This window comes from Petromyzon marinus, chromosome 50, assembly GCF_048934315.1.
Source record: "Petromyzon marinus isolate PM22_M1 ecotype Great Lakes invasive population chromosome 50, UKy_Petmar_22M1.pri1.0, whole genome shotgun sequence".
Taxonomy (NCBI): domain Eukaryota; kingdom Metazoa; phylum Chordata; class Hyperoartia; order Petromyzontiformes; family Petromyzontidae; genus Petromyzon; species Petromyzon marinus.
In genome coordinates, this window is record NC_133716.1 from 806,878 (window position 1) to 828,769 (window position 21,892).

The 21,892-nt window shown below is 44.6% G+C and overlaps 1 protein-coding gene across 1 annotated transcript in view; it reads right to left on the minus strand.

The window, feature by feature from the left end:
• Positions 1-563: 563 nt before the first annotated feature.
• TBC1D13 (TBC1 domain family member 13) overlaps positions 564-21,892 on the minus strand; it is a 28,824-nt gene continuing 7,495 nt past the window's right edge. Inside the window, exons 3-12 of the mRNA XM_032973190.2 lie at positions 20,658-20,698; positions 18,242-18,303; positions 15,254-15,353; positions 13,254-13,336; positions 12,018-12,177; positions 10,285-10,492; positions 9,854-10,017; positions 9,335-9,495; positions 8,989-9,046; positions 564-7,916 (exon numbers count right to left, since the gene is read on the minus strand). Coding sequence (XP_032829081.1) covers positions 7,851-7,916; positions 8,989-9,046; positions 9,335-9,495; positions 9,854-10,017; positions 10,285-10,492; positions 12,018-12,177; positions 13,254-13,336; positions 15,254-15,353; positions 18,242-18,303; positions 20,658-20,698 — 1,103 coding nt within the window. The 3' untranslated portion in view covers positions 564-7,850. The remainder of the gene's footprint in view (positions 7,917-8,988; positions 9,047-9,334; positions 9,496-9,853; positions 10,018-10,284; positions 10,493-12,017; positions 12,178-13,253; positions 13,337-15,253; positions 15,354-18,241; positions 18,304-20,657; positions 20,699-21,892) is intronic.

Consider the following 21,892-nt stretch of genomic DNA (forward strand, 5'->3'; position numbering starts at 1 on the left):
CAGAACAAAGATTGTACCCCCCCCCCCTGCTATATAAAGTCTAAAGTAAACAGACTGTTGAGGTAAGCGCTGTTCGCGAGAACATCACAGGAACACACGCGCACGCGTGCTATGCGGACAGCTAGTGCCATCTAGTGGACACAGCGTGGTGGGGCATGAGGAATCTGAATGGTCTTGGGCTCATCTTCTTTGGTTCTTTCGGTAGTCACGTAGAATGAGAATAAAATAATAAATTGATAAAATAAACAATATTCTCACGACGTTTCGACCACAACACAAGCGGCCTTCATCAGGTGAAGGGACGAGACTGTCTGGAGGACAGCGCTGGAGGTCTTGGGCTCGTCTAGGTCAACTCGGCCTTAAATAAGTACCGTACCGGGTGTGCTATGCGAACCTCAGTACTGAAGACAAAGCCCCCCCCCCCCAGGCGTTATGCTGATAACGCCAATCCACGTATTTAGCATCTTGGCTTCAACCAAACCCGGGCAGGTAGCAAACCGACATCACCGAAACTGCCACCGCCTCTCTGAGGCTGAAGTAAACAATGCACGCGGCAGACGAACTTACTCAGACTCCACTTTATTTTGACCTCCTCTATGTGTTGCCTTTGTTTAACGAACACCAACAAGGCAGCCGACAAAAAAGAAACGACGCAGCAATGACCATTAATTTGCATCCGAACGTCCCCACACTGCCAAGCTCATTGCGTGACATCCGAACGTAACGCTGTGGGGGCGGCGACACGTGGAGGAATAATAAGCTGCACGCACATTTTTACGAGTCCATCGCGATACAAGTGAAGCGGGTATTGTTTTTGTTATCTCTGGGACCTTTTTGCCAGTTTAAAAATGATGAAAAAATATGAGGCTTTGTCCTTTCTGGCAAAAAAAACAGCTGTTCAAATAACTGCTCAACCCGAGCTATTAGTAATTCCATACTTGTATTGATTTTGTACTACTGTTCGCCTGTTGGCGTCCTCTGGTAGAACACTGGTGAGACAATGACAGAGCAGGTTGTATCTGTTATGAGCCAATCAATTTTAAAGACTGTTTTATCACAAACGTTTGTGTGTTTTGCCACAAGTACGTATGCTTAATGCAGACTCGATGCCTTGCAACGGGTATTCTTTTGTCAGCCACTGGATCTTCATTGCACAAGGTGAATGGCTTCAACCAGTTGAAATGTTTAGCCACACAAAGTCCCAAGCATTGGCTTTATCCCGTCTGCTAATTTAACGTCCAGGTGAGCAAACGCAGTGAGTCGCAGTGGCACTGTTGAGCCCAGGCGCTGAACTACAAAGAGGGGGCGACAGTGGATGGTGTTGGGGGCATGTAGTATCCTTACACCAGGGTGCATGCCAACTATACTTAGAACCACTGCAGGCTTGGAATGCTATGACGTAACGCAATTTGATGCAACAATTTTAATCTAGCTGTGTGTTATTTCTGATAATCTACTACATTCCCTTTACACCAGCAGCAGCAATAGATATGTTATTGTATCAATAGAATGTAGTTCTGGAATACTTTCCAGTTCTAATTGTTGAGTCTGCGGGTTTATCCTTTCCCCCCATTACCCCAGATAAACGAGAGTTGAGTGCATACCAAAGACACCATGCCAGGTCTCTGGCCCAGAGTTTCATCCTAGGCTTCAATGCCAACGCAGCCAATGTAGGGCTCAACAACGATAGGCAAAATACGAATGTGCGCCTCGCATGATTGTGTCAGGATCCAGGATGCCCGGTACACCAACAGTGCTAGACGCTGTCACCCTTAGACTCGACCTTGTGAAATATTCCACATAAAGCCGAGTTCACACGTGAGCGATCTGTTACGCAACTAAATCGCGTCACTTAATTGTCCACAACTGCTTTGTCCACGCCTCGGCGATTGGTTGCGCAACCAGGATGTTGACTAAAACATTTGGCTACGCGCATTACAGCACAGCTTCACTCCTTTCCTGGCTAACTCAACCCCCCACCACGTCAGGATAGTAACATAGTTCGCAAATGTGGACAATGGCATACGTCACTAGAAATCGCTGAAAGTAGTCTACTGAAATCAACCTGTTGCGGAACTGCTTGCAACTGGTTGCAAAAACGTCCACAGAAAAACGATTCAGTTGTATGCAAACACGTTTCGCAACTGATCAGTCAGATGTGGACGGGCCTAAACACCTCGGTTAGGGCACCTGCAATCCTGGAATCTAATACACGAGGGATCAACACTCGCTTTGTCAGTCAACAAAGTCCACGAGTGGTAATTCAGCAATGTCAGCGTGTTAACCCCATTTCACCAATTACTGATACAGCGACACCCGTGGCGATGTCTAGAGGGGAATGGCATGTGTAGCCACTCATACCTCTGCCTCTCCAATAATCAAATGGTGATCGATCTGTAGATGGAAAAGTGTAAATTGTGACCATAGAATGGTCCTCCCACACGATGTCTTGTGGTGTACATTGCTGAGCGGTCTGTAGAACGTTTACCATTTTCAGCATATGGCTAATACTGCCGCGTAGATTATCACAAAATGTAATTGTCACTCTTCATCAGCCGTACGAAAGAAAATCCACAAAATACCAACCACCCACATTATTCGAAAAAAAGCCCGGCGTGTGCTGGTATGATGGTTCAAACTTGAAAAACACTCGCAAATTAGTGGGACATTTAAGTGCCCAATGCGTACCCTTATCCTTGTCCACATGGCATGACTATAACGCGATATACATGCAAGGTATGATGGAAGGACTTATCATAGGGTCAAAATTGCATCTTTTGCCGTCTAGTGATCTCATTTTACTTGCGTTGGTGTTATTGTTTACAGCCTGCACGCTTCTGTCCGATAAGTTTATCGTTTACTAATAGCGTTCAAATTGGTTCTCGGTCGCTGATACGTCACCCGCATGCATGCTTTGCATGCTCCCCATACAGACACTCTTGATAAATTGACAGACTTAAAGGAGGCTACAACCCCCCAAAATTGATGTCTTTCAGACACATACCTCGTCTCTTCATCATCGTCAGCTTTGATAAATCAGTTGACATTAGCTACTACGACATATGGATCAGAAACATCGACGTTGACAAAGAGAATGGAAACAAAAGCTGGAAAGTGCATGAAAAAGCATGAAGAGGTTCATGCTATGAGTTGCACCGAGAGAAACGAGAACAGATGGCTCGCACAATATATACATGTTAGACATCATATCAACTTTTAAAACATGTCAACTTGGAAAGAACACACTTCTAGAAGGGATCATGGCTGATAATCCAGAATCACTACAATATGGTCTCAGAAGTGAGGGAACACGCCCGAGAGGACGTCCACCGTGGAGATGGAGGGATGAAACCAGCTCGTGTACAAGTGCTTGATGGATTGTTGCATTCCAGAATCGTGAGGATTTACGACAGCTTGGGGGGAGATCTCCATTCAGCAATGCAAGAGTAGGGCTGATGACGATAATGATGATCATGAGCTTAATAATATTTTAGTATGTTAAATAAAAATTGGTACATGCCTAGTTTGTAATGTATATGCGACCTTTTCCCCAATCTCATCCGTTTCAAAGAGGTTTCCGTACAAGATTTCAGTGGATAAGATACACGGACGTCTAGGCAGTCACATGGGCATGCTGCTAAGGTCGGCGAATCGACAACTTGCGTCGCAATAGCAAAAGGCAAGACTTGCACATCATTTGGCATGCTAACATTAATAACGAGTGTAAAATTTCACGTCAGTTATTTTTAAATCAGTAACAGATTGAAAAAAAGTCGAGATTGCATTTCAAATTCTTAAAAAAACCGTGAAGATAAAATCGATGTCAAGTCGGGAGCAGTAACTGTGTGTGTGCGTCCATCGATATATACCGACAGATCACGTGGTACTTCACAAACGTAGAAATTACAAAAGTAACAAAATGTGCTACAAAATAACACAATCTCTCAGAAGCAGCAGATAATCCCAGGTTTATACTCTCCTGTAAATCATTAACTCGGAACAAAAATACTTTCAAATTTTCATACAAAATGTTGCTGAGTGAACAAACTATAACACTTAAACTATTTCTTATTTTACCAGGTAAGGCCCACTGGGCTAGATAGCTCTTTTCAGAAGCTACCTGGCCACAAATGATGGCTCAACGAAGTGGCTTATCACGTGGAAACCTATAGCAGTCAAATGTTTCTAAATGTGGAGGGAAAAACTGGAGGACCTAGAGAAAAATTCACGCAACTACGGGGAGAACATGTAAACTCCAACTATACAGCAGGCGTCAGGGCCGGGATTGAACCCACGACCTCCTGTACACCGGGCGAGGGATATAACATCTCGCCACCAAGTCAAGATGAGAGCATTGACACCTGTGTGCGATCGTTCAGTTTACCTCGGTGTGAACCGTCGCCAAGCAGTGCGTACACAAACACCACGCAAAATGTAGACATTTTGTACGATTCTATTCGAGGCTATTCAGAATCACGACCATCACCAATAACACACAGTGACCTACTATAAACCTCATTTCCACTGCACAAACAAGTAGTGTTGAGCCAGCCCGGCACGGCTCAGCTCCCGCAGAAAGCCGAGCTGTGCCGCTAGCGTAAGATGCACACGAACGGTTGCGCTCGATCCTCCTGGTGTACCTCCTGACCCGATGCGTCACATGCAACGAACGCACTCCGACACTGGCCCTGCTTGGCCCGAGCCTCGTTCGGCTTTCTTTTGAGGCTCGCATATCAAGGTTTCCTTGTCCTTCTCCCGCACGTCCGATTAGCGCGGTTGGCTAGGTACGGTGCAGAAGTTCAACATACATATGTACAAGGTTTGGTCTCAGCTCGGCATGGCAAATAGCCAGTGAAAAACCACCCGTACCTTGAGGGCACTGCGCTGGCTGGGCTCGGATGTACCAGTGGAAAAGAGGTACGGGTAAATTATGACAAACGGTCGTCAATGTCGACCTCAAAGCTTAACCTAGACAATCAGTTCCACGCATAAACGACTGGGCATCCGCAGGGGAACCAAAGTGTTGACACAGAACAATTGGCTCAGCAGTAAACTCGCTAATCGCTACACCCTGGGTGGGATACTAACTCATTCTACCACTGCCTAAGAAAGATAATCTGTGGCTGCTACTGTGCTATGCAGCAAATTGGCAAGGAAATTATTTCCCTCATTAATATTTCGGAGTGCATTTAGAATGGGTAAACATGTTAACACCAGCTCCTTAGTTAATTTATCGCAGAATCAGGAATGGAGTTATCAAAAAATAAAGGTGTCGCAGATGAGACTGGAAATCCGTAAATGTAACATTGGATACAAACTATACACCACGTGTGCAGATATTTGCAGATATACAGCTGATTGTGTTGTCTTTGAACACAATTTTCAAGAGACGGGTTTCAGTATACATAGGGAACACAAGAGACATGTTATGTTCCCACTCCAGACACGACATCTTGAAACTAATTCACAATTTTACACAACGACTCTTGTTGATCTGCCCTTTCATTGGTAACTGAAAGAGGATTACATTTTTACCAAAAATTTTGTAATTCACATTTGTAATTAACTATGTAATCAATTCTCACTTACAGAGAGGTGCAATAGATTTTCAGTTAACTACTCCAGCTATCAGTAATAAAAGAATAACATTTAATTAACCTACCAAATAATCAGTCTCAAATAAGTGGCTTCAATGTGGGTTCACATCATTTCTAAAAGCAGCTTAAGTCTTAGATTCTGAGGGCGTGGTTCAGTGTACCCTCAATCCAAGATACTTTTGCCTTATGCATTTGCTCTAATTGTGAAATACCACGCAGCAAAATAAGCTCTCCATAAAGGCAGAGACTCTAAGACTGTCAAAAGGAATTGTAAAAGTGCAATGGCGCATCAGCCACTAATCACGTGCAAGTGTTCATCATCCAGGGGGCGTCCTTTGCGAATTACAACTGAAACATAAAAGCAGGGCAGCCAGCCATACTTCTGATTGGTGGCAAAGGCCCACATGATCAACAATGCTGTTATTGGCCAACTCCTGGCTCTACTTGGCAGCACTTTAACTTTTCTTTTGACTATTATGAACATTACTCTCAGTGACAGTGGGTGGCAGAGTACTACCCCTACTGTATAAAGCAGAGGTCACCTTAGGGGGTCTCAGAGGTAGTTCTGTTGTATCCACTTCTGTGGCCATTCTCTAACATTAAGGGACTTACTGCTCTGCGAGACATCAGAATTTATTTCCATGACGTAGGAGAAATTTGGTGATAACAAACTATATTAAGTTGCCAAGAACCAGGAGTGCTACCTCTGTAATAAGCAATCCCTGTACAACTGTAATGCATTAGAGCTTATGCAGAACTCTAGCACTGCTTTGCTGAGATTTAAATGAATTAGCTCAGTGAAGCCTCAATGTATGAATGTTGAAGTTTTTATGCACCGTACGTAGCCAATTGTGCTAATCAGAGGTGCAGGCAAGGACAACAAACTAAACACGAAAATTAGTTCTTTAGAAATAAGTTTTCAATGTGAGCCTCAAGACTATTTTTCAGGAGGGCCGTGCATTGGTATGTTGGGCCAATTCCATTACTAAGTGTTTGCCTTCATGTGGGAGGAAAAAGGAGAACGCGTGGAATGCCCATGCATACGAGGGGGTAACACTTGGTGCTCCTGTCCCTTGGCCACGTGGCAGCTACACACCTACAACACCTGGCAAGCCCCGGTGGTCACCCGAACGAGTGCTAACCTCTCAAGCCTGCTCAGCTCTTTAGATATGATGAGATGTAGTGCATTTATGACGAGTGGATACGCACTTCATTGAGAGTTTCATTTTCATAATCACGTCCCGTTTGTACTCACATCCATGACTTAACATCAGCTCTCAAAAGGAGAAAATTAATTCTATGCTTTTTGTTTTGTATCAAAATAATTATAGCTGTATTATTATACAGCAGTGGTTATACACTTCAATTGCACGACAATCTCTTCCAGTTTCCAGCAATAGATCGATGAGGCTTAATTAGTGGCCGCTCAATGCAACGGCGTCACATTAAAAGCACCGTAAAATCATTGCTTAAATTCCCATCTGCAATTTGAATTAAAGCTACATCAGTGACATCATCTATAAATATGAATTATTTCCGGAGATGGGAATATTAAATGACTTAACATGTTTCTCTTCTAATAAATACAATTAATGAACGAAAGGGAAAGTAATGCACAAGGAAGAGCTGACTGAGTGGATCAGAGCTTACCTGCCAGAACCCGGGTTCCAATTCAGACAGCTGCCTGTGATTAAAGAAACCAAGTTCTCCAGTGCAGTGAGTTGATAAGTCTTTGCACCGTCACAAATGACTGCACAAATAGAAAATCACATTAAATTTGTGTTTCTACACTTAATTTGCCTAGATTCCAGATCTGAGAAATGTAAAATATCGGTTTGACTGTCAATCGGTTTCACTGTCACACTTTGTCGAACGGAGGTCACTTGAAGGGATCTTAGATGTAGATTTGTGATATCTGCTTTCATGACCTGTTCTTTAACACAAAGGTTTGCACTGTTTTGAGATATCTGAAAGTATTTTTCATCTCGCGCCACGACGCTGATATCAAATTCAATTCGGATACATTTTTGGAAAGAGATGGAAAAAGAAAACAAAGTAATGCACATGGACTCCAGAAATAACGCCATAATTTAAACTAGGATGGGCCATCCGATGGCACGCTCCGCTCAGCTTGTGATGGGGAGAAATCACCGGCTGCTTTTTCAGTATCGCCCCCAGCGCTGTTGCGTCAGGGTAGGAGCGGCAGTCCTTTGGCCGTCGAACGTGAGGAGCGCATGGCAAAAGGAGCGGCTGTCAAGAGGACTCCCTTAGCTCTGTTGCCTTCTTCAGGATGGGCTGGACATCTGGAATGGGGTAGTCCTGCAAGTGGAGCATAGGAACACGATTTTCGAGTTTGGTGCAGAGCGCAGGTCACTGCTGAAAGGTTGCTCAACGATGGCGACGTTGGCAAACCAATCACGGTTCACACGTCCTCATACATGAACCTGTCTGCCCACGTTTCTATCACACCACAAACCAGCAGACCACCAACAAACCCATAGCACTATATCACATGCACCATGGTTTTCAGCACAAACATTTCCAGTTGCTCCGCTCATAGATTTTAAAGGCTCTCCAAATATGAAGTTTGCAAGTCAAAACGCCTGGCAGGGTCAACTTTTACTCATCATCGTCATCATTCCACTAACGTTGATTAAGACAAGCACCGCCTGGCGAGGCCTCAGAATCTTCATATATCTACACGTCACCTGCTAACAAGTCATTATTGGCAGGGGCGGAGCCAGGGGGGGTGACAGGGGTGACGTTCTACGTATAAGTGTACGACACTCGGTCTGGCGGACTCCGTGTTTCTGCATTGTCAGAGCGTGTCGCCAACCAATGGCGTCTAGTTCAACAGCCTGACTCTCTAATAATCCTTGAAATTAAAATTTGTTGAATGTCACCCCGGCCTGAAATCCTGGCTCCGCCCCTGATTATTGGCATGGTCGAGTTTTTATTGTTTAATATTGATTTAGTCACTGGAGTTTGCCTTCTGGCTTACTCCCAAGTTCCAGCTTAGGTGAGTCTGGCTTCTGTAGCCTTTACTACACATATAGCACCTAAATGGTGCTGCCTCTCAAGATATTATCGTATAGGCATGCGATGCTTTGACTTATCAATCAAAATTATTACGCTCAAGATACATGCAGCGAATCACGAATGCGAGAATCGTTTATTTAGAATGTATGTAAATTTTAGGCAAATCATATGCTAATATGAAATATACGCTCACACAACTTTACAATCAAGATGAAACGCACAAAAATGAGAGTAAGGTAATAATTGAGACAAAAAACAATAAAAAACTGCGATCCTGTATTTCTTCGACTGATTAATGGATACTTGCCGAACAAGCAGCCATGTGAGTTTGTCTAAACAATTGTGTACTTACCTGCAGAAGCCTCATGTTCACAGCAAAGTCGCCCTGCAGCATCCGGTCTCGAATGAGCCTGCTCACGGTACAACACAAAAAATCACTCACCAATCCATTAATCATCAGCACCAGCGACAGCAGTCAAGATCACATCACTGCTGTATGTAGGCTTTCCCAAACAGGAACCACTTCTCACGATTTTGCAAAGCAGCAATCCATGCAGGTCATTTGGCTGCCACTCCATCATTAGTCTTAACCTCTGGCCACGATTCCTTTGAGCGACGTGTCTTGCACAAGCCCTCTTACTTTGCTTAACAGCGTTCTACATGCACGTATGCACATTGACCTTCTTTCATGTTCTCACATCAGCATGGCGGAGCAGACGAGGATGAGGAAGTCGAAGCGGCGCGTGTCGGAGAAGAGCGAGTCCCAGATGCGCAGCACGTCGGGCAGCAGAAACTCCTGCGATAGCAGCAGCGTGAGCCAGCGGAACGCGAAGAACTGCGGCTTGATGTTCTGCTCCTGCTGCAGGGCCACGTGCCGCACGTGCGTCACTTGCAGTGCATCCGCAAAATACTGGGCTCACTCAAGGGGTAGGCCGCCCCAGTAGATGCATTTTTATAACAGCTTCTAACGATTTTTTGAGCGCTCAATTACTTACTCTTTGGTTCAATTGGGTAAAGTCACGTAGGTAAAAAATAAAATAACAAAAATCCTACGTGACTTTACCCAATAGAACCAAAGAGTATGGATCCTTGCAGTCACGAAAGCTTTAAATCTAGAAACGCTCAATTACTTATATTGCATTAATGCGTGCGTGATTGAACTCCCGTGCGCGAGTGACACGGTGCGCGTGCGTGCATGAGTGGGTGGGTGTCCCGACCAGACGCATGTAGAGCTCCAGGTCTCGCTCTTTGAGCGTGCTGTACACGAGCTGCATGTTGTGCCCGATCCCACACTGTGAATCGTCTAGGCTCTTGATGAAGTTGTCGCGGATCTCCGACATGAGGTTCGTGAAGCAGAAGAACGTGTCGGCCTCTGCGTGCTCTGCATTCATTCACGCACGCGACCGCCGCCAACGCCAGCGCAGCCAATGGCAAATTAAAAAAGTTACGAAAAATTGCACGAATGCAATGGATTCTGTAATGCTTTCTAACGTGCACATGTCGCCAAAAGTATTTAAATTCAGTACAGAAGACAAAGGGAAGCTGTCGGAGCAAAACACTTTTGCAAATGTACAGAGAAAAAGGACCGCTTGTGCTGGCGTTGCTCTGTGTGCGTCGAGTTTCGCCGAAAGAATGTGTCCTCCCTCACCCCTCCACTCGGGGCTGCTGTCCGTGGCGAATGAGTAGTAGATAGGCCCCACGATCTCGTTCATGCCCTGCACGTAGGCGATGCCCGGGTTGAGCTTGGCAAAGATGAACAGGATGCGCTCCACCACCTCCCAGTGCGCCTCCTGCCCATCAGGCAGTACGGCATACTCCTCCATCGACGAGCGCACTGCCTTCTTCGGCCGCATCACCTGGCAGTGCCGCCGAAAAACACCACTAAGCGACACCCTTGGCATCAGATGTACATTTTTAAACTGCTATAATAACTGACACTTTTATTTGAACAGGTAATGACCACTGAGGTCTATAGCTCTTTTTCAGAAGCGATCTAGCTATCACGAGTGATAGCTCAATGTACTGGCTTATCATGTGGAAATTTATAGCAGCCAAATACTCTAAATGCATTTTGATTCTAAATGTGGAGGGAAAAACCGGAGGAACCAGAGAAAAATCCCTGTGACCATGGGGAGAACATGCAAACTCCAAATATACAGACGTCAGGGTTGGGATCGAACCCATGACCTCCTGTACACCAGGTGAGGTAGTTAAGATCTAGCCACCACAGTGCTTATGTACATATGTTTAATTTATTTCGCACCATATGTAGCCAACTGTGCTTAATCAGAGGTGTGGGGGAAGGAAATCGGAGGTCGTGTGTGCATGCTATGCCTTAGACAGTGTTTGGCACACCACAACATGGCTGCATGTCAATAACCTGGACGCACTTACAGCCAAGCAGTGGGTTTGGCAATTTAACAGATCTGCGAGTGAACCACTAACCTCCGGCGTCAAAATAACTGGATTGGAAGCGTGCACCACCATGCCCAGTTACCATGAGACTGCTTCAGTTGTTCGCAAACACAATTATCATACTCAGACGGCAATCTAAAACCTACGATCAAATCACCTGGCGTGCTACTCCACTGATGAGCGTGGCGCTTTCTTCAGCTGATTCACCTGGTCGTGCCAACAACACTGACACCAGTGAAACCAAATGCTGGTATATACATATACAGTCTATGCCTGAGTGCCTGAGCATGGCAGTGAACTGAGGTGGTGGTGCTGCTGCTACTGCTGGCGGGACTACTGCTTCTAGTGACAGCAGTGGTGGCAATTGGACTCCTGTTGCCAGTGATGCTGCCTGTGATGGTGGTGCTAGCAGCGGTAACAGTTGTACTGCTTCTGGTGTTAGCGCTGATAATAATGGAGGTAATGATGCTGCCGACGATACTGCTGCTGATGATGGTGCTGATGATGGTAATGATGGGATCTGTAACGTTGGTGCTGGTAATGGTGGTGGTGCTGGCATGTCACAGTTGGCACGGTAGGTGGGCACAGCTGGTGCATCTGCCAGTCATCTCAGTCCATCAACCCATCACCTGGGTCTGTCCTGTGAACTCCTGCCAGTGAGCCTACGACACTTCACGTGGCCTCAAAGTGCACCTGGCCTAGCAGGGGCACCATGGTGACGTCACCACCACTTAATGACGAATGGCAGCTGTTGTTGCTGGCGTGTCTCGTTCCTCTGTCGGTGCACACTTTGATGATACCGTAGCTAGTGCTGGTAGCTCTATCGGTGCACGCTACGATAATGTTGTGATTACTGGCATCTCTGCGGAAGCATGATACAACAATGCTGCTGGTTTCCATTGCCCTGTGGGTGCGCGCTTTGCAGCATCTCGAAGTGGTGGCGGTTGTGGCGCCGCGCCCGCTCACATTGGTGACGCCAATGCGCGTGCGCCCCACGCTGAGCGCCTGCAGCGTTGTCTGCTCCACGCGCTTGCGCAGCGTCTCCGACTTGTGCTGCGGATCACGCAGCAGCTGGCACGGGAAGTCCGTGGCGCGCTGGAAGAACGCCATGTCCGGGTATAGCCGCCTGCAAGCCGTACAGGTGAAGGGAGATAGAATTAGGCACAACTATGGGCCCAAGGTAAAAAAAAAAAGTGCAGCCCTGCAATTGCCTGCTAATGCCACCCACTGCTGACAGTAGGGCCTTCACTAGAGATAGCTATATAGAACCCTGTAGAAGGTATTTGGCCTACTCTTCCATGCTGACTAGACACCTTGGAAGAGGTAGGAATACCCTAACTTCACCCCACCACACACGACCATGCCGATAAACTGTGATGAACCCTGATTTAAAGCTTTCGTGACTGCATGGATTCATCTTCTTGGTTCTTTCAGTAAAGTCACGTAGAAGGGAAATAACAAAATAATAAAAATAAAACGTAATAAAATACAATTATCACGACGTTTCGGCCACAACACAAGCAGCCGTCTTTAGGTGAAGAAACAGAACTGTCGGGAAGACAGCGTTCCAATGAACACTGCTAAGCTTGGCAGCGTCTTTTAAGCTGGGTGGGAGGAGCAGAGCGCCTTGACAAAGGAGTTTACATATCAACAGAAGAGTTTGTTGAAGGATCTCAAGGTTATGTGGAATCCCTCCCCGTAGAAGCGGTTAAATTTAGATTTAAAGCTTTCGTGACTGCGGGGAGGGATTCCACATAACCTTGAGATCCTTCAACAAACTCTTCTGTTGATATGTAAACTCCTTTGTCAAGGCGCTCTGCTCCTCCCACCCAGCTTAAAAGACGCTGCCAAGCTTAGCAGTGTTTATTGGAACGCTGTCTTCCCGACAGTTCTGTTTCTTCACCTGAAGACGGCTGCTTGTGTTGTGGCCGAAATGTCGTGATAATTAAATTTTATTTGTATTATTTTATTATTTCCCTTCTACGTGACTTTACCGAAAGAACCAAGAAGATGTGATGAACCCATTTATAGTCGAGTACTGAGATGGAAGAGGGGGGTGGGAGAGATTTAAGTAATTGGCACCATTGTTTTAAATGCTGTGCCAGAGGATCAAATTGAACCGGTCACCTCTGCATTGCAAATCCAGTGCGCTAACCGTGAACTCCACGCTCGCATGTTTCACCAGTGGGAAGGCGGCGTTACCTGACGTCTTTGTCAATCTGCAGCAGAACCTCATTGTCCCTGAAGTAGCTTGCCCATTGGCTGTCCGGGTTCGGGTTCAGCGGCTGTAATGGCAGAGATACACCAGTTAGATCATAGAGATGAGAAGACATCGAAATAGGTACAATTTGATGTTACACTCTAGTACGCATACCTCGCATCACAATCCACCTTTTAATAACGTGTGTATGATGAATTTATTTCGCACTGTAGATAACTAACCGGTTGGCTACAAATTGTAATGTGCCGCACAGTATTCGCTCGCTCTCAGAGACAGAAAACGACTCGGAAGCGTGAGAAATCCCAGACGAGCAGCAAGGCAGTCAAGCAGTGAACTGCCGCCAATTCCCCCTCCACAAGCTCTGCGGTCCTCTACATATTAAGTTATCGCCCAATTAATTTGTGTTTACATGTGGATGGAAACCAGAGCGCCCAGAGAAAACCGACTTGTGCGAGAGGGCAACACGCTATCCCACAGAGATGGAAAACGTGGATTCCACATCTTGCCGTTTTGTCTTCTTTTGGCAAACTAGGGTACGGCAGTTAAATTTTGATTTAAAGCTTTCGTGACTGCAGTGATTCATCTTCTTGGTTCTTTCGGTAAAGTCACGTAGAAGGGAAACAATAAAATAATAAAAACATAAAACAATAAAATTATCACGACGTTTCGACTGCAACACAAGCAATCATCATCAGGTGTGAAAACCACAACAAGAAATTTGACTTGCACAGGAAGGGCGTTTCACAGCATTCATGTGGTCCATCAACTCTCGCCTCCACAGTGCTGGATTAGATGCATGTGTAGCCAGCAGGTTTACTGGTCTTTTCAAGTTTCTGAACAAGGCGTTACATATCACACATTTAAAAGTATGTTTTGCTGTCATCAAGAATGTCTGACCCGTGATGCATGTGTAGTGAGACGTAACTTTGAGAAGACACGCTGTAGTTGATTCCGTAAAGAAAAAGTATTGAAAAAATAAGTAGAAATGTTAAAACATTACTCTGGTACTACAACACGAACATGTGACTGATAAACATCAGTACAGTCACTGTGAGCTTCACACATCCATCAGAAAACTGTATTCCTTTGTAGATAACAGCTGGGAACATTTTTTCATAGTCACAAGCTCTCTATTTTAAAAGGCATAACAGGAACTGTGTACAGTTTCTGCTGAGCACCCGGGGAATGTCATTCGCAAGGAGAAGTTGTCTTGCAGCCCCAAATTTTACCAACCAAAAAATGTACCTCAAATAACAAGTTGCAAAACAAATAAAAACAATGGTGCCATTATATTCTTGGTTCTTTCGGTAAAGTCACGTTTCCCTTCTACGTGACTTTACCGAAAGAACCAAGAATATGAATCCCTGCAGTCCCGAAAGCTTTAAATCAAAATTTAATGGTACCATTATTTGTTTGTTTGGCAAAATAAGCCTCTTAAGCAAATAGCAGAGAGAGTAAAGAATAAAAGCAATTCTAAAGGTCAGAGCTGTAGACAAAAACATGAACTGAACATACATACATGACTAATATCATAATTTTTACTTGCCGCACAGTATTCGCTCATTCTCTATTCACTCATCGTACACAAAACGATTTAGAGGCGTGAGGAGGACCCACAGACAAGTTGGAAGGCAGTCGCACGATGAGTCACCACCAACAATTTCCCACGCTCTGCAGATCGATATATATTAAGGAGTTATGTTTACATGTGGGAGGAAACGACAGCACCCAGAGAAAACTCATGCGTGCGGGGCGGTAAACACTATCTAATACAGATGGAACAGATTGAGTCCACATTTGTGCTGTACTGCATTCTCCTGGCAAGCCAGGGTATGGCACCTCAACGCTTATGGGAAGAGAGTTTCACAACATTTGTGCGATCCACCAACTCCCGCCTCCAGAGTGCTGGATTACAGGCATGTGTTGCCACCACCATCAGAGTGAATTAATGATTTTTGGCAGATATTTAAAGACAACGTACGTGATCCTCGAACGTGACGTCTTCCCGAATGATTCCTTGCTTCACTTTGGCTGCTCCAGGTTGTAGAATCATTTCGCACAAAAATTGCCGGTACAAATTTCTGGCAAAAACACACACGTCAGCAGGCCAAACGTTATTAGTAAATGCACACTGGCTGCGGCATGACAGATCCTTGAAGGATGTTGAGCGAAAGCCTCTCGTTTTAATCTCCTGGTTTCCTCCCAGTGTGCCTGGAAGGAGCCGCATAAAGAAAACAAGCAGGCAAACCAGTCTATGAAGGGAAACTCTATTCTGTTCTGTGATTGAGCTGTATACTAATATGTACAGTGAGGGAAAAAAGTATTTGATCCCCTGCTGATTTTGTACGTTTGCCCACTGACAAAGAAATGATCAGTCTATAATTTTAATGGTAGGTTTATTTGAACAGTGAGAGACAGAATAACAACAAAAAAATCCAGAAATACGCATGTCAAAAATGTTATCAATTGATTTGCATTTTAATGAGGTAAATAAGTATTTGACCCCTCTGCAAAACATGACTTAGTACTTGGTGGCAAAACCCTTGTTGGCAATCACAGAGGTCAGACGTTTCTTGTAGTTGGCCACCAGGTTTGCACACATCTCAGGAGGGATTTTGTCCCACTCCTCTTTGCAGATCTTCTCCAAGTCATTAAGGTTTCGAGGCTGACGTTTGGCAACTCGAACCTTCAGCTCCCTCCACAGATTTTCTATGGGATTAAGGTCTGGAGGCTGGCTAGGCCACTCCAGGACCTTAATGTGCTTCTGCTTGAGCCACTCCTTTGTTGCCTTGGCCGTGTGTTTTGGGTCATTGTCATGCTGGAATACCCATCCACGACCCATTTTCAATGCCCTGGCTGAGGGAAGGAGGTTCTCACCCAAGATTTGACAGTACATGGCCCCGTCCATCGTCCCTTTGATGCGGTGAAGTTTTCCTGTCCCCTTAGCAGAAAAACACCCCCAAAGCATGTTTCCACCTGCATGTAAGATGGTGGGGATGGTGTTCTTGGGGTCATAGGCAGCATTCCTCCTCCTCCAAACACGGCGAGTTGAGTTGATGCCAAAGAGCCCCATTTTGGTCTCATCTGACCACAACACTTTCACCCAGTTGTCCTCTGAATCATTCAGATGTTCATTGGCAAACTTCAGACGGGAATGTATATGTGCTTTCTTGAGCAGGGGGACCTTGCGGGCGCTGCAAGATTTCAGTCCTTCACGGCATAGTGTGTTACCAATTGTTTTCTTGGTGACTATGGTCCCAGCTGCCTTGAGATCATTGATAAGATCCTCCCGTGTAGTTCTGGGCTGATTCTTCACCGTTCCCATGATCATTGCAACTGCACGAGGTGTGATCTTGCATGGAGCCCCAGGCCGAGGGAGATTGACAGTTCTTTTGTGTTTTTTCCATTTGCGAATAATCGCACCAACTGTTGTCACCTTCTCACCAAGCTGCTTGGCAATGGTCTTGTAGCCCATTCCAGCCTTGTGTAGGTCTACAATCTTGTCCCTGACATCCTTGGAGAGCTCTTTGGTCTTGGCCATGGTGGAGGGTTTGGAATCTGATTGATTGATTGCTTCTGTGGACAGGTGTCTTTTATACAGGTAACAAGCTGAGATTAGGAGCACTCCCTTTAAGAGTGTGCTCCTAATCTCAGCTCGTTATCTGTATAAAAGACACCTGGGAGCCAGAAATCTTTCTGATTGAGAGGGGGTCAAATACTTATTTCCCTCATTAAAATGCAAATCAATTTATACAATTTTTGACATGCGTTTTTCTGGATTTTTTTGTTATTCGGTCTCTCACTGTTCAAATAAACCCACCATTAAAATTATAGACTGATCATTTCTTTGTCAGTGGGCAAACGTACAAAATCAGCAGGGGATCAAATACTTTTTTCCCTCACTGTACGGACACACACAAAAGCACATACAAATGGTGAAAAAAAATGAACTTATTCAGGACTATTAATCAGTGTATATAATTATAAATAATGGCATACAGAATAGAAATGTGGATGACTGAAAAAATGGAAATGTGCATGCTTGGATTTACACTGAGCGACAGGAAGAGGGACACATGAATTAGAGAGCATACACAAGGCATTTTGACTGTTAATAAAAGTAAGTGGGCTTGTGCAGGACATCTGGCTGCTGGTCAAGACTAATGACAGAATGGCAGCCAAAGGAGGGAATGCGCACGTAAGGACACACACTGCGGGGATGGAGAGATGAAATCCGCTCGTGTTTTAGCGCTACATGGATTGTTGTATCGAGAGTTTGAGATATGGCTTTAGTTTAGAAAATTTTTCCTCCAGCAGTAGATTGATCTTGGCTATTGGTCATGATTCAGGACTTAACACATACATGTGTATCAGTTCTCATTACAAACACGAAACAATGTTATGACCGACTTGGACGCCTAAACATTCTCCACTAAGCCAGTTTAAATTTACATTAAACATTGATAGAGTGCCATATAGACACGCCTGACAACTTTAAGTTTCATTTATCATTAACAAACACGCAAGCTCAAAACAGTGAGGGCAAAGCAACAACCTATAAATCTCAACACACAGCTTTCCAATGCCATGCACAATCCTTTTGTCAATCCACTGCTGGGTGAGGGCCTTTCCATGCCTTGCGGTGTTATAAGAGTATTTTACATACCTCACCACGCTTTTCAATGTAGCTGATGGAGGTGAGCACAGATGTGGAAGCATAGAGGTACAGAACAACAATGGAGTTTGCGGCACTGCTATCTATTGCTGATCACATAGCTCCGCAGCTGCCCAAGGTCTGTTTGTGCTAGCTGGTCACCCATTCAAGCACTAACCAGGCTAAAAACTGCTTAGCTTAGAATTGAAAGGACAGCACACATTTTAAGTGATTTGGTCATGGGGAAATCACTTGGAATGTGTATATATTTGTAAAATTTGTGCAAATTACCCAATTATTGAGCACATTTTTTACCTTTGTTTCTGCAGGAACACAGGCCATTCTAACCGTTTGCAGGGCAGGTAATTCAACAGGATCTGTCAAGAGAAAGAAAATGTGATGTTGACCTGAAGTTGATCTTGACCGTGCTCAAGCGATCAATGAAACAGCACTCATGTTCAATGGTGGCCACGAACCAGCGGTGAGAGATCCACGTTCCTAATGTCAGGATAGTCTACCCATAGCAGTGGTGGGCGCAAAACTAGCATAGTCCACTAACATCAGTAGGAACTCAATGCAGTTGTTTTCTTCATGTATTAAGGCTTTCTCTATCGTTGCTCTAGGGATGTTGTGGATCAATGTCATGTAATGAGCAACTTATTAATAAAATGTTCAGATTAATTTTAGCCTGGACTTTACATCATGGGACCTGAAGAAAATTAACTTGTAACACTTCAATATTGAATGGTTTGTCTGTTACCCAATAGCTAATTTGAGTGTTACTATTCATGTCAATTTAAAAACTGGTCGACATAAAATATTTTAAAAATGTAATTCTCATCAGGCCCCATGATGTGAAGTGCAATTCCAACTCTTATTATCCACTCTCTCTGGCCTCTCTACAGTGAGGGAAAAAAGTATTTGATCCCCTGCTGATTTTGTACATTTGCCCACTGACAAAGAAAGTATCAGTCTATAATTTTAATGGTAGGTTTATTTGAACAGTGAGAGACAGAATAACAAAAAAATCCAGAAAAACGCATGTCAAAAATTGTATAAATTGATTTGCATTTTAATGAGGGAAATAAGTATTTGACCCCCTCTCAATCAGAAAGATTTCTGGCTCCCAGGTGCCTTTTATACAGTGTGCTCCTAATCTCAGCTCGTTACCTGTATAAAAGACACCTGTCCACAGAAGCAATCAATCAATCAGATTCCAAACCCTCCACCATGGCCAAGACCAAAGAGCTCTCCAAGGATGTCAGGGACAAGATTGTAGACCTACACAAGGCTGGAATGGGCTACAAGACCATTGCCAAGCAGCTTGGTGAGAAGGTGACAACAGTTGGTGCGATTATTCGCAAATGGAAGAAACACAAAAGAACTGTCAATCTCCGTCGGCCTGGGGCTCCATGCAAGATCTCACCTCGTGGAGTTGCAATGATCATGAGAACGGTGAGGAATCAGCCCAGAACTACACGGGAGGATCTTATCAATGATCTCAAGGCAGCTGGGACCATAGTGACCAAGAAAACAATTGGTAACACACTACGCCGTGAAGGACTGAAATCCTGAAGTGCCCGCAAGGTCCCCCTGCTCAAGAGAGCACATATACATTCCCGTCTGAAGTTTGCCAATGAACATCTGAATGATTCAGAGGACAGCTGGGTGAAAGTGTTGTGGTCAGATGAGACCAAAATGGAGCTCTTTGGCATCAACTCAACTCGCCATGTTTGGAGGAGGAGGAATGCTGCCTATGACCCCAAGAACACCATCCCCACCGTCAAACATGGAGGTGGAAACATTATGCTTTGGGGGTGTTTTTCTGCTAAGGGGACAGGACAACTTCACCGCATCAAAGGGACGATGGACGGGGCCATGTACCGTCAAATCTTGGGTGAGAACCTCCTTCCCTCAGCCAGGGCATTGAAAATGGGTCGTGGATGGGTATTCCAGCAGGACAATGACCCAAAACACACGGCCAAGGCAACAAAGGAGTGGCTCAAGAAGAAGCACATTAAGGTCCTGGAGTGGCCTAGCCAGTCTCCAGACCGTAATCCCATAGAAAATCTGTGGAGGGAGTTGAAGGTTCGAGTTGCCAAACGTCAGCCTCGAAACCTTAATGACTTGGAGAAGATCTGCAAAGAGGAGTGGGACAAAATCCCTCCTGAGATGTGTGCAAACCTGGTGGCCAACTACAAGAAACGTCTGACCTCTGTGATTGCCAACAAGGGTTTTGCCACCAAGTACTAAGTCATGTTTTGCAGAGGGGTCAAATACTTATTTCCCTCATTAAAATGCAAATCAATTGATAACATTTTTGACATGCGTATTTCTGGATTTTGTTATTGTTATTCTGTCTCTCACTGTTCAAATAAACCTACCATTAAAATTATAGACTGATCATTTCTTTGTCAGTGGGCAAACGTACACAATCAGCAGGGGATCAAATACTTTTTTCCCTCACTGTATGTATGTGCTATGAAGGGCCATTGTATGCATGTACGTTTAACTTATTTCACACCGTATGCAGCCAACCGTGCTAATCGGAGGTGCAGGGGAAGGACAAAACATTGCTAAAAACGTTGTGTATTTAATATTAATTATTTAGGCCACGGTTTTGTAGACGAATGTGTTATTTTATTATTATCTAAATGTAAAATTATGTTAGTTTATTTTAGTTGCGAAATTTCATTATTTTTTATAATTAAATTACCTCACACAAACTCACCTTCCAGCAGAGTGGCCGTATGCCCGACTCATAAGGAACACCTGTCAAAGCAAAAACAAGAGCTGCTCAGATTAAACATCACTATATGATTTACATGTCAATCCACTGCTGGATAAAGGCATCCCCGTGCCATAGAGTCGGCTGACGATGGGACAGGGGGAGCTTGAGCCTCCATTAATTAATGGAATACACCCTCTCTGTAACAGTGGTGCACAACTTAGGTGTGCTGCTGTTCGATCGTAGGTTTACCATGCACCCTCAGGTTACAGCTGTGGCCAAAGTGGAGTTTTATAATCTAAGTGTGCTCCGAGGGCTGTGACCCCTCTTATCCACTTGTGACCTCGGAACACCGAAACACTGGTTCACGCCTTTGTGTCAACGCGTTTGGATTATGGAAATGCTTTGTAGGATCAGCTGCCCCGTGGACTGGTTCGGAAACTGCAGCTGGTGCAGAATGCGGCTGCCCACATGCTTAGATGTGCTAGCCGTTTTGAGCACATACAACCAATCCTCCGTGATCCGCACTGGCTACCAGTCAGCTATCACATAAAATTCAAGTTAGTTGTAATGACTTACAAAGCTCAAAACGGCATTGGTCCTCAGTACCTGCAGGTCCGTATGGCAACCCAGATGTCTGATAGATATACTTTGCACTCCTCAGGCCAGGCCCTGCGAGCTCAACCTAGAATTTTTCATTCTATGCTGGGTGGTAGTAGGGGCTTTCTTGAGTGTGGCACCTAAGATCTGTAACTCTCTTCACCGGCCCTCATATTGACTCCGAGCACCAACAGTTCAGGAAATTTCGATTTAAAGCTTTCATGACTGCAAGGATTCATCTTCTTTGGTTCTTTCGGTAAAGTCACGTAGAATGAGAATAAAATAATAAAATAACAAAATAAAACTATACTTCTCACACCACGGTTAATGGTATGGCTTATAACATGATTATAACAGCGCCTCGCAGCTGTTTCTCTCCTCTGTTCCGACCATGATGGACTCGTCCGTCTGAACGGGGCTCGTAGCGGTCCGTGGTGCTGATGTGGAGGGTAGGAATCCACCCATTTTTTTCGCCATATAGCATCGTGATATATAACGACTTATTGTTGGTAGCTCAGCTGATTGGAGAATATATAGAGTTTATTGATAACATTGAGGTAGTTTATATTTTAGTTTTTTATCTGTTTACTATATGGTATTCATTATATAGTGTAGTGTATACCCAGTTGCTGTTAATA